Source organism: Pieris napi, chromosome 11 (genome assembly GCF_905475465.1).
Source record: "Pieris napi chromosome 11, ilPieNapi1.2, whole genome shotgun sequence".
In the NCBI taxonomy this organism is placed as follows: Eukaryota; Metazoa; Arthropoda; class Insecta; order Lepidoptera; family Pieridae; genus Pieris; species Pieris napi.
The window spans coordinates 494,975-510,098 of NC_062244.1; the positions used below are offsets into that span (position 1 = coordinate 494,975).

At 37.0% G+C, this 15,124-nt stretch overlaps 1 protein-coding gene and 1 long non-coding RNA gene across 2 annotated transcripts; both read right to left on the bottom strand.

Moving 5' to 3' along the window:
* Positions 1-4,213: 4,213 nt before the first annotated feature.
* LOC125053883 (BRCA1-associated protein) lies at positions 4,214-13,242 on the bottom strand. The gene is made up of 11 exons (XM_047655492.1): positions 12,938-13,242; positions 12,630-12,867; positions 12,382-12,546; positions 12,047-12,222; positions 10,968-11,141; positions 7,379-7,502; positions 6,921-7,012; positions 6,211-6,382; positions 5,753-5,902; positions 5,551-5,668; positions 4,214-5,421 (listed from the first exon to the last, which is right to left on the bottom strand). The coding sequence occupies exons 1-11, from the start codon at positions 13,014-13,016 to the stop codon at positions 5,266-5,268; spliced, it is 1,644 nt and encodes a 547-aa protein (XP_047511448.1). The 5' UTR covers positions 13,017-13,242; the 3' UTR covers positions 4,214-5,265.
* Positions 11,275-12,039, bottom strand: LOC125053885. The gene is made up of 2 exons (XR_007117635.1): positions 11,552-12,039; positions 11,275-11,479 (listed from the first exon to the last, which is right to left on the bottom strand). It is a non-coding gene; the product is annotated as an uncharacterized LOC125053885 (long non-coding RNA).
* Positions 13,243-15,124: the final 1,882 nt, after the last annotated feature.

Consider the following 15,124-nt stretch of genomic DNA (forward strand, 5'->3'; position numbering starts at 1 on the left):
AGGTGCTATCAGCGGCTGCTCTAAGGTAAGACTTCTGAAGAAAGCAGCTAGAGATCGTGAAAGACTGTCATTAGGCCTCGTCTGACACATCAGCTTGCTGACTAGTGAACGAGTTTTGGCCATCTGTTTAACGAAGACAAAAATAAAATAAATAAACAGTCAAAAAGAAAAAAACAAAGTTATTCAGACTCTACTGAAACAGATCTTTTGTTTTGTCTTTTGTTCTTTCTGGAAAGGGCAGGACGAATATTATCCGAGGTCATTAGATATATTGAATTTTTCCTATGAAAGATTACAATGGTGTTTTAACCTCACGTTCGGTTAAAGTACCTGTTGTTGCACACGATGGCAGGGTTCCACAATGAGTATAACGCTAGCAGCGTGGAAGTGGAACCAGGCCACTTGATGACCTAGAGACGACAATGCTGAAGGAGTTTGGCCTGGAAAATAGGTCGATTAAGAAAATCATGATCATAAATGCAGTGTTTGTGCCACAGTAAATTTGATTTGAAGTTATTTTGTTAATATTTAAGTGCTTGGACAGGCGTAGCTATTTAATTAATTAAACAATTTTAAAAGATATTTCCGAATTGTCAATATTTTTATTTCTATGTGTTCTCCTGTCTTTATGTGCAGAACAATCTTATTCGACATTAAGTTCAATTTTATACTCACTAATGTTTAGCATATAATATGGTGTCATAATGAAATGAAGGAAAAATGACTGCAACAAAAGCAGCAGTATTAGGCCAAAGCCTCGATCCACTCTCCGAATCAGGTCACACACCAACTCGTATACTAGCCAGAGTTCTCGGATCTCTTCGCTCGCCTGTTCTTCATATACTAAATAAATAAAGAAGGTATAGTTTTCAGAAGGAAGTAAGCATATATTATATGCATATTATTACGAGTACCTTTGTTATGCCTAAACCTAGTTTACGCCAATAGGCTTACTTTGTGTATTCAAGCTTTAAACCAAAAAACAACAATAATTGTTTCGGTTTTAAACACTGAAATTCCTAACTTTACAAATTACTTAAGATAAGAAAGTGTGTGTGTGAGAATGATGAAATGTTTCTTTCACTCACCTGCCTCCCACCACTGGACTTGACACCCCCGTATACGACAACTATACCGATATCGGCTGAACAGACCGCCCCCGTACCGCCCTGTATTAGCAGGGCGCGACCACACAAACCATCCGATGGGGGCATACGCTGAACGGGCTTAAACGAGGGGGACTCTCGCGAGGAAGGGTGTAACAAATACAAAACTCACTCACCTTCCATCTGATTAAAGTCGTTGTTAAAAAGAATATTTTTCCGGAGTATGAAGTTGTTAATTAATGGTTTCTTGTTTCCACATTTCTTTTTATCTGAAAAATGCAAAGTTCCATAGACATACAAAGGAACCGAATATGAATGTTTATATATTAATTATTTGTTAAAATTAGAAAAGTTATATGTTTCGGTTCGAATCGACCCTACAATTCTCACTGGGCTGAAGAGACTTCCCATGCACATGCATATTACAATTTATTGTTTGTTTGGTAGTAGTTTAAACATTATCACCGGAACATGTTTTTTTTGTTAAGGAAAAAGTAGAGAATCGTGATGTAGCTGAGGGCTTTATCTCATTAAAATCATCGAATGACCGGGAATAAAATTAAAGAAAATATTTGGTGACTTACCCATACCTTCTAGCAACTTCGAAAGTCTACTGTTAACTACCCTTAGTATAACAGTTAGTCTAATTACAACGATCGTGAACTGAAACTCTAGCAGTATTTCTATGATGTACTCCACGTAGTAGGAAGAGAGGGGATACAAACTTACTGCAACAATTATAAGGCTTTTTTAAAGTCGCGTTTGAAGTGTATCGTTCCATAAGTCATAGGTACATGTTTCTATCTCAAAATGACTTATTGTGTAAGAGCGGCGTAATCAGTTACATTTAAATTACGTGTACCCTCGAGATACCCCAGGCAGCCCATATCCATATAGAGCATTCTGATTAACGAGCTAAGTCTGGATATAGGATATAGATTCTCCTTGAAATCGATTTTACCCTTAGTTTTTTATAATTTAATTGAAGTGAAACTTCTAATGCGACTTCCAAGAAGGTTGCGTTAAACGTTTATCGCTCCTGGGGAGGGGGAATAGAAAGAGACAGAGCGAGAGTAAATGCTACCTATTTTCATTTCCACATTACGAAGCGGTTCCATCTCAAACTACAACTGAGTTAGCTTCAGGCTCCGGTGATAGTGATAAAACTGTAATTATTCACTTGAAGCAAATTGGGAAGGTGAAAAAGCTTGAAAGGTGGTGGTGCTTCACTCAACCTCACGAGTTGAGTGAAGCAAATCGACAAACGCGCGTCGACTGCTGCGTTACTCAATCGGCACAATATGAAGGGATTTCAAATCGAATCATTGTGATGCCTGTGATGAAAAGTGGATCCTGTACGATAATCGGGATCGCTCATCGCAATGGCTGAACCCAGCCGAACCAGCCAATTGCCAAATCGTGCTCCAAGCAAAAATTTACTCCGAAAATGTAACTTGTGAGCGTCTGGTGGACTAGTGCCGGTCATTCACTATAACTTTCTTAAATCTGGCCAGACGATTACGGCAGATGTCTTTTGTCAGCAACAGCTGGCTGGTCAATTGCTCTAGGCCACATCTGCTTCACGACAACGCTAAACCGCACACTGCACAGCAAACTGCTACCAAATTAGAGCAGCTTTAATTGGAGCCTTCAAAGATTTTATTGATTCCTGTCCGAATGTTTTTTTTTAGTAAAGGGATCAATGAACTAGGTACCTATAATATTCTAAAAGTGCATAGATAGCAATGGTACATACTTTGATTTTTTTTAATATATTCTTTAAAAAAACACTTCTTCTTTTTCCCATACAACACGCCAATTCATATTTAAGGACCTAATATATAATATTCTACATACATATTAGAATGCGAGTGTTATACCTATGTATATTAATCACAAATACCTTGGTTGTTTAAATCGCATGTCACATAAAAGTTTTGATACCAGTCAATAAGGCAGAGAATGACCACAGCTGATAGGAAACAGAATATAGTTGCATACATATATATCGCTTCGATTTGCTTTGACTTTATCTCGCCCAGAAAGTTTCTGATCTGGAATTATAGATCGTTATATATGTCACCATAAAACTTCTTTAAATGTAAACGAATTCAAATGCTTTACGACATTCGCTGACCACGTCATCTATGTTGTTACCTAGAGTTATATGAAAAATTATGTCATCATACATTATTAGTAACTTGTAAGACGAGTCTAAGCTCTGTGTTTTTATTCTATATGCTTTATTTTACGGTATAAATAATATATTATATTTCATCTAGACTAGGCTGAGACAACTAAATATACATTTAATGCTTGCTACCAAGTTGAAACTTCTAAGCGGTCATAATTAAAAAGGAACCTTCTCAAGACGAGTTAGGGCATCGAGTATGCACCGACAGCGCTTCGGGGCCGTAAAACAGCCCACTAGAGTGACGGCAGACAAAACTGACTGATAAGCAAGCCATATTATATGTGTGGTGGCTGCACGACGCGATTGCTTTGGATACGTCACTTCCATCATGAAACCTACTAAAACTGTTGTTTCTGAAATCATAGAGTTACATTTTTTAAAACGTTCAGTTGTTAGCTTTGTCGGAGTTGAAAGAAATAGAGCGTTGTCGTCTCTTGTATACGTTTAAAAAGTAAATATAGAAACCCCAATACTGCTCTTCTTTAAATTCGATAACAGATGTTAATTACTAACTTACCTAGAGCTGTAATAAGAGCGATGCTGCATATATAGTATACAATTGAAAACTTTATCCCTTCAGGTACAAAAGTCAAAGGTGCCATGCCGAACACTCGCGACATCTTAAGGACGAGGTTTAAAGGGCCCTCACATAAGGGTCTTTTTGTATATTTTTCTTCCTTAGCCATCGAAATGAACTTTATAAAGACTACCGACTGACAAGAAATGTTCCGCCTTATTGAATCAAAGTTAAACTACAAGAACCCTCAAAATAAACAAATTTCTATGAAAAAGCCTGTGTTTGTTCAATAACGATTAAGGTTTGTGACAAAAATAATAAATCAAACGTTCCATACATCTTTAATCGTATCAAAATACGGTACAGTCTATAAAAATACGAGGTTATAAATGGGCAGAAGGGTGTTTTTGATATAATCATATAATGCAATAGACACATGGATTAAAGTATAGTTTCGTTGTTGGCGTGTGTCTGTTCATTTTCCAAACCGCCAATGTTATTTCCAAGCGGTCTCATAATAGCTTGAAAAGTCCCCATCATTACTTGATTCCCTTCCAATCCGGGAAGCTGTCTCTTAACTCGACGACTATCCAAACTATTTCCATCTGGGAAAAAGATGTTTTCTCTTATATAATCACGTAAAGTCAGGTTATTTCGCGACCCAAAATTAATTGGTACACCTAGATTTTCGATACCAAAGTTTTTATGCACCTTACGCATAGTCGGTACTTTAAAACCAAAATTTGTATCTCCATAAGCATTTAAAAAGATTGCGAAAACAATAAATAAAAACATCGATTTTAAAACCATTGTAAGGCGAGTGTAAGAATGAAACTTAAAAGGATTTTAAGTCTCTTATATGCGTAATGATAATTTGCTGTCCTATATGCATTTGAATACATTAAGATAACTCGTGTCTAAATATGAAAAAAGTATTTATGGTAAATAGAACACTGTGGGTTTAAACAATATTAGGAAACGGGCTGATTGTTAAAATAATGAAATTTTTTAAAAATATTTTATTACTCCTTATACAATATTAGCTTATCTTTTAATTTATCACAGAAAAACATTAATTTTTTACTTAAAATATACACTCTACTATTAACAATGTTTTAAAATCCTTTTATCAGTAATTTGAGGTTAAACGTCTATAGCGACGAAAGTTACTTTTATTATCACTTCGAACTCTCTTGACTTGGAACGATGACTTTACTAGTGTTAAACAGTGTTTTACAATATTTTTGTGAATGTTAATTTTGGTTTAAGTCAAATTCCTATTATTTAACGTCATGGCCCACGTTCCGACAGAGGGACTATATATCATATACAAAGTGATTAAAAATTACTCATTTAAGGCAAATATCGGCAGCATCTCTTTATTTCAATGAATTTCTAAAGAGGGAATATACGAAATTCTACAGAGTGTGAGTGACTAGATCGAGCCGTTATCGCTTCTTCCTTCGGGCCTTCTGCTTCGGCGGTTGAACGGTGACGCTGGCTTCTTGGATCTCCTGCTGCGAGGCCTGATCGGTGTTCTGAAGTGTGCCTCGAGCCTCCACGAAGAACATTACGTCGCGGAGTTGCTCCTTCAGCTCATCGATCTGGGAGGAGATGGAAGTTCAAGTCAGTGAAACTGTCTCGTGTTCTTAGGTGAATATAAACAAAAGTAGTAGACGTAGAAGCCGAAAGCGAGTCGGTACAAATTCACGATCCGGCTCGAAGGACCATACCTCTCTGCGGAAGGCTTCGTCCTTCGCCCTGGCCCTCTCCTGCCACTGGGCTTGGCTTCCCGCCAACGCCGTGGCCAAGCCTCGCTCCTCCGACAGCTCCGACTGTAGCTTCGACACTCTGGTAAAAATAAAGTATATATTAGAAAATTTAAAATTTACCTATAATTGATTACTAAATACTATGATATAAGCCACTTCTCACTTGTTGTTGAGAGCCGTGACTTTGTGCGTGAGAGCCTTATTCTCGGCGGCGTTGGCTTTGGCGCGGTCGCGGAGGGCGGCGCTCTCCGCTTCGGCGCTCTCGCACCGCACGCGCCACGATTCTCGTTCTTCTTCGTGAGTCCGTTCTAGCCTGGATAAACATCGTTAGTCATTACTAACGGGAATTCAACATTCATCCCCAAGAAATAAAATTGGAGTAGAGCGAAACCGAGCCGGGCTCGTTCTGGGCGTAAAGGGGCCGTTCAGGTATTACGCGAGCAGATTAACTGCAATTTATCCCTCCCCTCCTCTTGACAGCAAACGTAAGCAAAGCCCTCAAAAATAATAGTACTATAGTAGTATAGTAATCACCAAATAAGAAAATCAAAGACCCCCCTCACCCCTATAGTGCTCACGAAATACTTGAACGGCCCCAAAGACACGTAGATCGTAGCGTACTTAGCGATTCTCTCTTCGTAATGGATCCTCTGCGTGTCCAAGTGATGAGTGAGCAGATAGGTGAACTCCAGCTTGTCTCCACAGGCAGGTTCGGGGTCCGAGGTGCGGCCCTCTGCGGCGACCAGTTTGCCGTCTGCCTTGTTTTGCACCAGGCGGTGGACGAAGTTGTCACCTTGACGAAGAAAATCAATTGATAAAAAAAAGTTGATTTAAAATGCAAAAACTTATGTACACGTGTTAGAAGTTATACTTCTTTGGCGTAACAAGATAAAAATCTATTTAATTTTTATCTTTCGCCTTATTCTACGTATGTATAAAAGCGACACTAACAATAGAAAAGAGATATTTAATACATTAATAGTTTTATTATAAAACATTGTTTAGTTAAAGTTTATTTAAATATCACAAAAAAATATTTCTATGTAATTTCTTAATTATGTAGAAATATTTTTTATTTTAAAATGTTGACTATGCTAACTTCAGGGTGTCGGTTTTTTGTGACGGTGTGCGCGCGCATCATTTAAAATTACCCTTATCATTTTCCCTATAGCGCCAAAAGAACTTCAAAATTTTGTAATATGTATTTGGTTTGTAGACGGGTAGTAATCGGATTTGCTCTTGAATTCCCATGTTTACAGCCAGCGGCAACTAAACCACTCAGCCCGGCCGAGAGGGCTAAAGACACCGTTAGTCTACCTGCAGAAGTATACCTGCATAGTCCCACACGCGGTTTGAACCGAGCTGCAGGGCGTATGTGTGGTTGGATAACATGAAGTGCTTGGCGGCGTGACCTTTCTCGTACCTGTGCAAAAAAAATTAGCAGAATAATAGTTTGAAAACATTGGAAAATGTAAAATAAAAGAAAAAAACAATTTCCTATACGAAATGTTCATCCCGTCGATACGGTAATTCCCCTAAATTAAATAACGAGAACACGAATTCCAATCGTCAAAATATTTATCCACAATATTCAGATAATGGCGGATTTTAGGTTTTAAAAAACTAGAATTCAGTAATGAACTTAATATATGGTTTGTATGGAGGTACTTTCATAAAATCATAAATTAAGTTCAGCTAATCTGTAACACGACATTCATGACTGTTAGGCGGTCAAGTATCCAATGGTAACATATAAATAGATATTACATAATGACACTTCTGAACATACCGTCCACAACCCACGTGACCACAAATGAGGCAGATCCACATTGTACCGGCCTCCACTTCGAGCATCCCTTCGGCCACTCCGCAGGGCGTGTCGCGGGGCTCACCTATTTCTTCGGTCTCGCCCTCTGGGTGTAACAATTAAGGAAACATTATGTTTTTGACTTTTTTATAGTCTTAAGCTTAGGTTTTCTAGAAAAGCGGTGCCGTTATCTAACGGCCGTAATGTAACGTTGGGTGACGTCAGCCATACGTTGTCTTTACATAACGTCGGAGTACGTTTTCTAAAGAACTTTGAGTGTCACCGTAACGTCAAATACTGGTGCTGTCATTTGCATGACGGCCGTCATAGCGGTGGTAAACAGTAGTTCAACGTTTTTAGCGTGTAGCGGTGCCCATATTTAATTAATACAATGAGTATTAATTAAACATGACTTGGACGAGCGAAAATAATTGTTTTTTGCATTATGTTAAAAAGTAAAGACGGCCGTTATTAACAACCGTAAAATGACGGCCGTTAGTTAAACAAATTAATGATTGCAACATACAACGTCCGAACCCTCTCATCGTATGACCGTTTGCTCGAGTTTGAAGAGGCTATAAGAAATATTAAATACGATATCATCGGAATATCTGAAATGAGAAGACATGGAAATAAAATAGAAGAGTACGAAAATTTTATACTGTGCTACATAGGGCAAACCCCTGGCAAACATGGAGTTGGCTTCATTATAAATAAGTCTCTCAAAAAACACATAATAAGCTTCAATGGCATAACAGAGCGAGTGGCAACACTAAACATAAATATACAGGGACATAAAATATCCATTATACAAGTTTATGCACCAACAGAAGCGGCAAGCGACCTTGATATAGAAGAATTTTACACTACAGTTGAGAAAGCCTTGGGCACAGCGCAAAAAACCATAATATTAATGGGAGACTTCAACGCCAAGCTTGGAACCCCCAAAGCTGACGAATATTTAGTTACTAAAAAACATGGATACGGCGAGAGAAACGAAAGAGGACAAAGACTAGTAAAGTTTGCGCTCCAACACAAATTAATGATAATAAACACATGTTTTAAAAAAAGACAGAGCAAAAGATGGACCTGGCGATCTCCTAACGGACAATACAGAAACGAAATCGATTTTATCTTGTCTAACTAACATAGAATATTCCAAAACATCGAGACGCTCAATCTGAACTACAATTCCGATCATAGAATAGTCAGATCAACAATAACACTAAACAAACAAAAAATATCAAGAGCCAAGTTTACAAACAGCCAAAATAGCAAATTAAAGAGCGAAGAGGAAATAAGTAAGTTCAACGAAAACCTAATATCACAGCTATCTACAACTAGCTGCGAAAACACCACGGTACAATACTGCTACGACATGATAGAAAAGGCTATCACTTTTAGCTTGAAACAAGCTCGCCCAAAGAGAGAAGAAAATAAACAACATAAAATACTATCGGCAAGTACAGTAAGGCTACTAAAAAGAAGGAAGGAACTACAGAAAACTAAAAACAAATCACGAAGTCAGAAAAATGAATTGTCCGCAATATACAAAGTAGTCAATAAGTATATAAAAGCAGACTACAAAAGATATAGGAAAGACACAATAAAAGAACATCTACAAAGAAATGGAAGTACAAAGAAGGCCTATAAGAAGCTCAAAACTAATACATCATGGATAGAAGGACTGAGAAAATAAGATACAGAAATGTACACTAGAGGCGACATCATATCTACCGCAACAGAATTTTATAGACATCTTTACAGAAACAGAGACACGAAATCATTTAATCTTGTCACAGAAACAGATGCTACACCTAGAAATAACGTTAAACTCATAGACGCAACAGAAATAATTGAAGCAATAAAGAAACTGAAACTATATAAAAGCCCTGGTTCAGATAATATTACGAACGAAACACTAAAAATTGGACACAAAACTCTAGCACTGCTGCTAGCGGAACTGTTTAACAAGATCTTGCAAGAGTCGGAAACACCTTCCCAATGGTCCAAATCCAACATCATACTAATTTACAAAAAAGGCGACCCGAAGGATATCGGAAACTACCGACCAATCAGCTTGCTGCCGAGTCTATATAAACTTTTCTCCACAATTATAAACATAAGGATTAGAGACACATTGGAAAAAAAACAGCCAGTGGAGCAAGCAGGCTTCAGAAGGGGCTTTTCAACAGTCGACCACATCCATACCCTTGAGTTGATAATGGAAAAGTATCAGGAAAAACAAAGAACACTCTATATATCATTCATAGACTACCAAAAAGCCTTTGATACAGTAAGACATAACAGCATCTGGGAAAGCTTGAAAGAACAGGGAGTAGAGGAAATATATATAAAATCATCAAATCCATATACAAAAACAATAAAGGTAAAATTAAGCTTGAAACATTAGGCCCTAGTTTTCCAATAGAACGAGGAGTAAGACAAGGGGACCCGCTGTCTCCAACAATATTCATAGCTGTTCTTGAGTCGATCATTAGCAAGCTAGATTGGAGTAAACAAGGTCTATACATAGACGGTACTTACTTGAGTCACCTGAGATTCGCGGATGACCTAGCACTGTTATCCGAGTCATCTTCCCAACTACAGAGCATGGTAGAAACCCTGAACCAAGCTAGTGGAAAAGTAGGCCTAGAGATGAACATTACAAAAACTAAGACAATGACAAACAGCTCTCAAAGACCAATAACAATCAATAACAAACCATTGGAATACGTTGAAGATTATGTCTATCTGGGAAAAACCAAGTTTTCACAGAAAAAATAAAAATACACAAATAGAGAAAAGAATAAAATTAACATGGAACAAATTTTGGGGTCTCAAGGAAATTTTTAAAGGTGATCTACCACAAGACATTAAAACCAAAGTCATGAATTCAAGCCTCTTGCCTTGTTTGACATAATATGGTTGCCAAACGTGGAAATTCACTGCTGAAACAAGAAAAAAGATAATCGTCTGTCAGAGAGGACTCGAAAGAAGTATGCTAAAGATCAGAAAATCAGATAAAATACGTCATACTAAAATAAGAAAAATAACCAAAGCAACAAATGCTTTAAGCTACGCAAAAAAACTGAAATGGAAGTGGGCAGGACATGTTGCCCGGCTAACTGATCATAGATGGACTAAAAAAGTAACTTTCTGGAAAGGCCCACTAGGCAAAAGAACAAAAGGTAGACCTATTACGCGATGGGAAGACGACATTAAAGCGATAGCTGGTCGAAATTGGAGTGAAGTGGCCGAGGACAGAGATAAATGGGCGTCACTGGAGGAGGCCTACACCCAACTTGGGGTTCCAGTAGATTAAATATTTAAAAGGAATATATATGTATATATTTTTAACTAATATAGATTAATAACATGAACTAACACTAAAAATAAATTGTAAGAAGTGTAAACTTATATAATACTGGAAATAAAAGGCTTTTTATTTTATTATTTTATTAGTTACCGGCACCGCTTTTCTAGGATCTAGCTTTGGAGTAATACTATTAAGAAATGTTGAATGTGTTAGTTGGCGTTTTTATTTAAAGAACGTTAAAAATGTACATACCTTGGGCGGCCAAGGACTCGCAGGCGAGGCACTTGGCGCAGTCCCGGGGCTCCGGCGTCTGAGCGCATCGGCAGACCGGGCAGCGAGCGTCCCGCCACCCCATGAGGCATTCTGCGTGGAACGAGTGAGCGCATTGTACGCTTAGGACGCCCGCTACGCTCTCGTCCATACGCTCTATCGATTAAATTTAAAATATATATATATATATAATTCTTTCTTCATTCTTTTGAATCAAGATACAAAATCAAGCCTACCCTAAAACGAAAAGGTGTGTTACCATAAGCTCATAATTTAATCTTGTTAAGAAATATTAAGTATTAAGAAAGACTAATACCATTGGATAATTGTACAATCATTTTAGATATCGACCACTATTGCAGTGATTTGTTTCTTGTGAATATGAAAGTGTACCATACTGTACATGTTTCTGGAATGCTATTTTAATGCTATTGAGTGAGATATATAAAGTATGGGCTTGTTACATTTGGATTTTGATTCCACAGAATCAATACCTAACTTGATGATTCAAAAGTGTACTTGGTTACCCACTTGAATAAAGATATTTTGAGTTTGAGTTTGAATACTTCATGTTTCGCTATGACTCTGAGTAGTGTGGACTCAGTTTCCACACTTAAACACACATTTGGTAAGATTAACCTAACCTAACCCAGGCACTATACAATCTGGTCACCCACAACACAGGGGATCTTTAGCATTCCATCAATTTTACTTTGAGTCTTATATTTTTCATAGAAATAAATAATATATAAATTAAGGAAATGTACGACGAGTTTAATGTTTTGGTTTTACTGTTTAAAAAAGTAAGTTATGTATTTTTAATTTAATTAAAATTATTTGTAATAAGAATACAAAAGGAGCAAGGAATATTTATGCTTTAATTATGTTAGTATTTTGTAATGTTGTCAGATATTTAGTATTTCTATATTATTAATAATTTTTAAACTTTTTAATAAATATTTTTTTGTCTTCAGGCTGGACCGGATGAAAGCCTCCAATGGGACTTCATATTGTCATAATAGTATTACTTTGTTAGTTAAAATCTATTTAGTGGAATTTACCTAGGCAGACAGGGCAAGTAGGCAACTCGGTATGTGTCGGTGGGGGTGCTCCATCACGTGCATACTCAACCCGTGAGACCCAAGCCGTGTGGCACAGGGCTGCAGGCTCTAAGCTACTGTATGGCACACCATCAAAAGCGGAGTGGAATTCTCGAGCAGCAGCACTTGTGCGAAAACTAGAAACCAAAATAAGCTTCATTATATATTTGTGCACATTACATATATATGTGTGCATGTCTTCATGCATTGTCTAATAGAAAATTTACTACAATTCTCTCTGTTTTAGGATATAGGGTGTTATCTGGAAGTACATTGTTTGAAAGCACAATACTTACGTAAGGAGTGCCATATAGTGATCAGGTGAACCATCTCGAAGTACACGCACATGTGCAATGTCTTGTTGACAGGCAGCAGCAAAAGCCAGCAAGTCAGGAGCACCGAGAGCTCCCGGAACTGATAGAAGGCATAATGTTTTTGCTTCTTCAGCTTCTTTTAGTTCACTAAAACAAATAAAGTTTTATGTTGTAAAGATAAAGGTCTATATCAAGAGATTTTATCATCAGAATATAAATAGAAAACATACTTTTCTTTATATAAATGTAGGACTCCTTTAGTGACTTCAACCAGTGGATTGCCACAAAAAAAGCTTATGACATCATTTTCATCGGAAACACTTCCCTCAGTGGTAGCCCGACGTGAGCTCGTCGGCAGTATTCCAGATACTGAATTTGGGCCACTAAGGATGCTTGCATAGGTTTCAACTGTGATTGTTTTAGATTCGCGAGCTCCACGATCTTTTTTCTTTTGTTCTTTAGCAAACTCTATAAACAATAATTATAGTATCATAGAAAACATTCAGCAAAAATTTATTCGCAAATTTTAAATGCTCACCTATTTCTGTTGCATTGTCTCCCATCTCTGGATGCTCTTCATCCATTTCAATTCGCAGTACACACAATGACACAGACATTTACATTAGTTCTATGACCTTACATAAATTAATAAAGGATCTATTGTCAGAACCGTTATTTTCCAAGATTTAATCTTTAACTTGTAAATGACTAGGAAATCAAAAATACAAATAATTTAACAACAGAGAAGTATCAACAAAGAGATGATAATATATTTTGCCACAAGCCCACAAAGTACAAACTACAAACAAAAACTAAAAAATAAAATTTAGAGACAAAGTCACTTTACGACAGGCGTGACCCACTAACGCCAAACGAGTTTGTATAGGAATGGTTAAATTGTCATGTGACCATTCCGTAGCGTGAGCTAATGTCATTCTCATACAAATTACTACAGAATGTTCCACTAGAACCAACGTCAAATACCCCGAAATATCGATTAAAACCCCTAAAGTATTGCTTGTGCACTTGGTTTGAAAGGTTGTTATAAATATGTATTCAATAGCTAGCCAAAGTAACCCCAATCTGGAAGTCTGAAAACAAAGTGGAAGTTTCAAGTTACAGACCGATATCTGTACTTCTAGTCAAAGCTGTTCTCATTATTCGTAAGTGTAATTCGGGTTCAAAAAACAAAATCAACTTAAGTAACTTGTCAAGTAGCTTTTTAGTTAGATAAGCTAGTACTTGGGAACGGGTTTCCATCGTAGCAGAGAAAGGTATAACTTGCATTTCAAAACAATCTGGTCAGTATGAATCTTAGCAAAACCGAATTCCTGTGTTTTAGATCGCTCCAGCCCTATCAATCTACCAGTCATTAAACTTTACACATGCGTGGATAACCAATATTCATTCCAATGTCCAGTTCTCGAATACATGAAAAGTATTAAATATGGGAGTAATAATAGTTAGAAAAACCGATTTCTGGCGTGGCGACGCATGACTTGGCGACGCGTCGCCACGCTATATGATGGTATATATATACAGTCTATAAAATTGTGAGGTGGGTCAAGCTATATTGAACTTTAATACTTAATGGCGAAGGTAATAATTTTCTTTCGTATCTCGATTCAATTAAAAGTAAATTGATTGTTTTGATGAATGTAAATTGATGTCGTGTTGAAAGTAACTCACAGCTTTAGAATTAGTTATATGAAATTGTTGGGAAGTACTATTAATCTGTGATTGACCAAAGAAGTTTGAATGATAACTAAGTTAGTGTTGGAAATGAAATAAAAGAAAATTTCATTACTTTTACTTCAAAGTTCAATTCAATCAAGTTACATTCGACAACAAACGAATTAACAAACAAATATGGTGGCGAGGGGGAAATTCCGTTCAATCAATCAGCGCGCGAGGTGCGATCCGTTTCACAATTTGACGGTTTCACTTCGATAGATTCCAATCTACCGAATAATAATACGTTAAATTGTAAGCAGTTCGTTGAGGTTCACAATCTTTCGACAGTTTACAATCTCGCGAGATAGATTACAATCTAACGGTGTTTACAATTTTACGGTGGCATATATATTAATACAATCGTCACAAGCACAGTCACAAGTCATAACTCACAATTGGTGCGTTCCACTAAGCGCTCACGACGATCAAAATTCTCCTTTAGCCATTCCACATACCGACCGCGGTCGTTGTGATCACGGCGAAAACGTCACTCATGACGTCATGACTAATGCTCACGCAACGCTCACAACGACCCATCTAAAGAGGTGGGTCGTTGTGAACGTTGAGAATAATTTGGCGTAATTTTTGAAATATGATATTCAAAGCTTAAAGATCTTGAAGAAGAAAAATAACATTATATGATTCTGAAAGAGAAACTGTAGTAGAAGCTATCGTTTCTGAAGCTGAAGCTGCTCGTGCAGAAAGAGGTAAATATAATTATGCAATATAAGTTTAATACAATTGATTTTAGTTTATATTCAACAGCTATTTATACATTTTTCCTGAATAATGGATAGCATAACTCAATAAGTAAACGATATTTATTATCATTAATAATATATAAATTTGGTAAATTTATTTTATTAGTACATAGATGTATTTTTTGCAACTGAGCTATTAAGAATTTACATGAACGCCCGAAACGCTCCATAATCCATTCCACTTGAGTTAACGACAGTAACATTCCCAATCAAGTGGAATGGGGAAATCA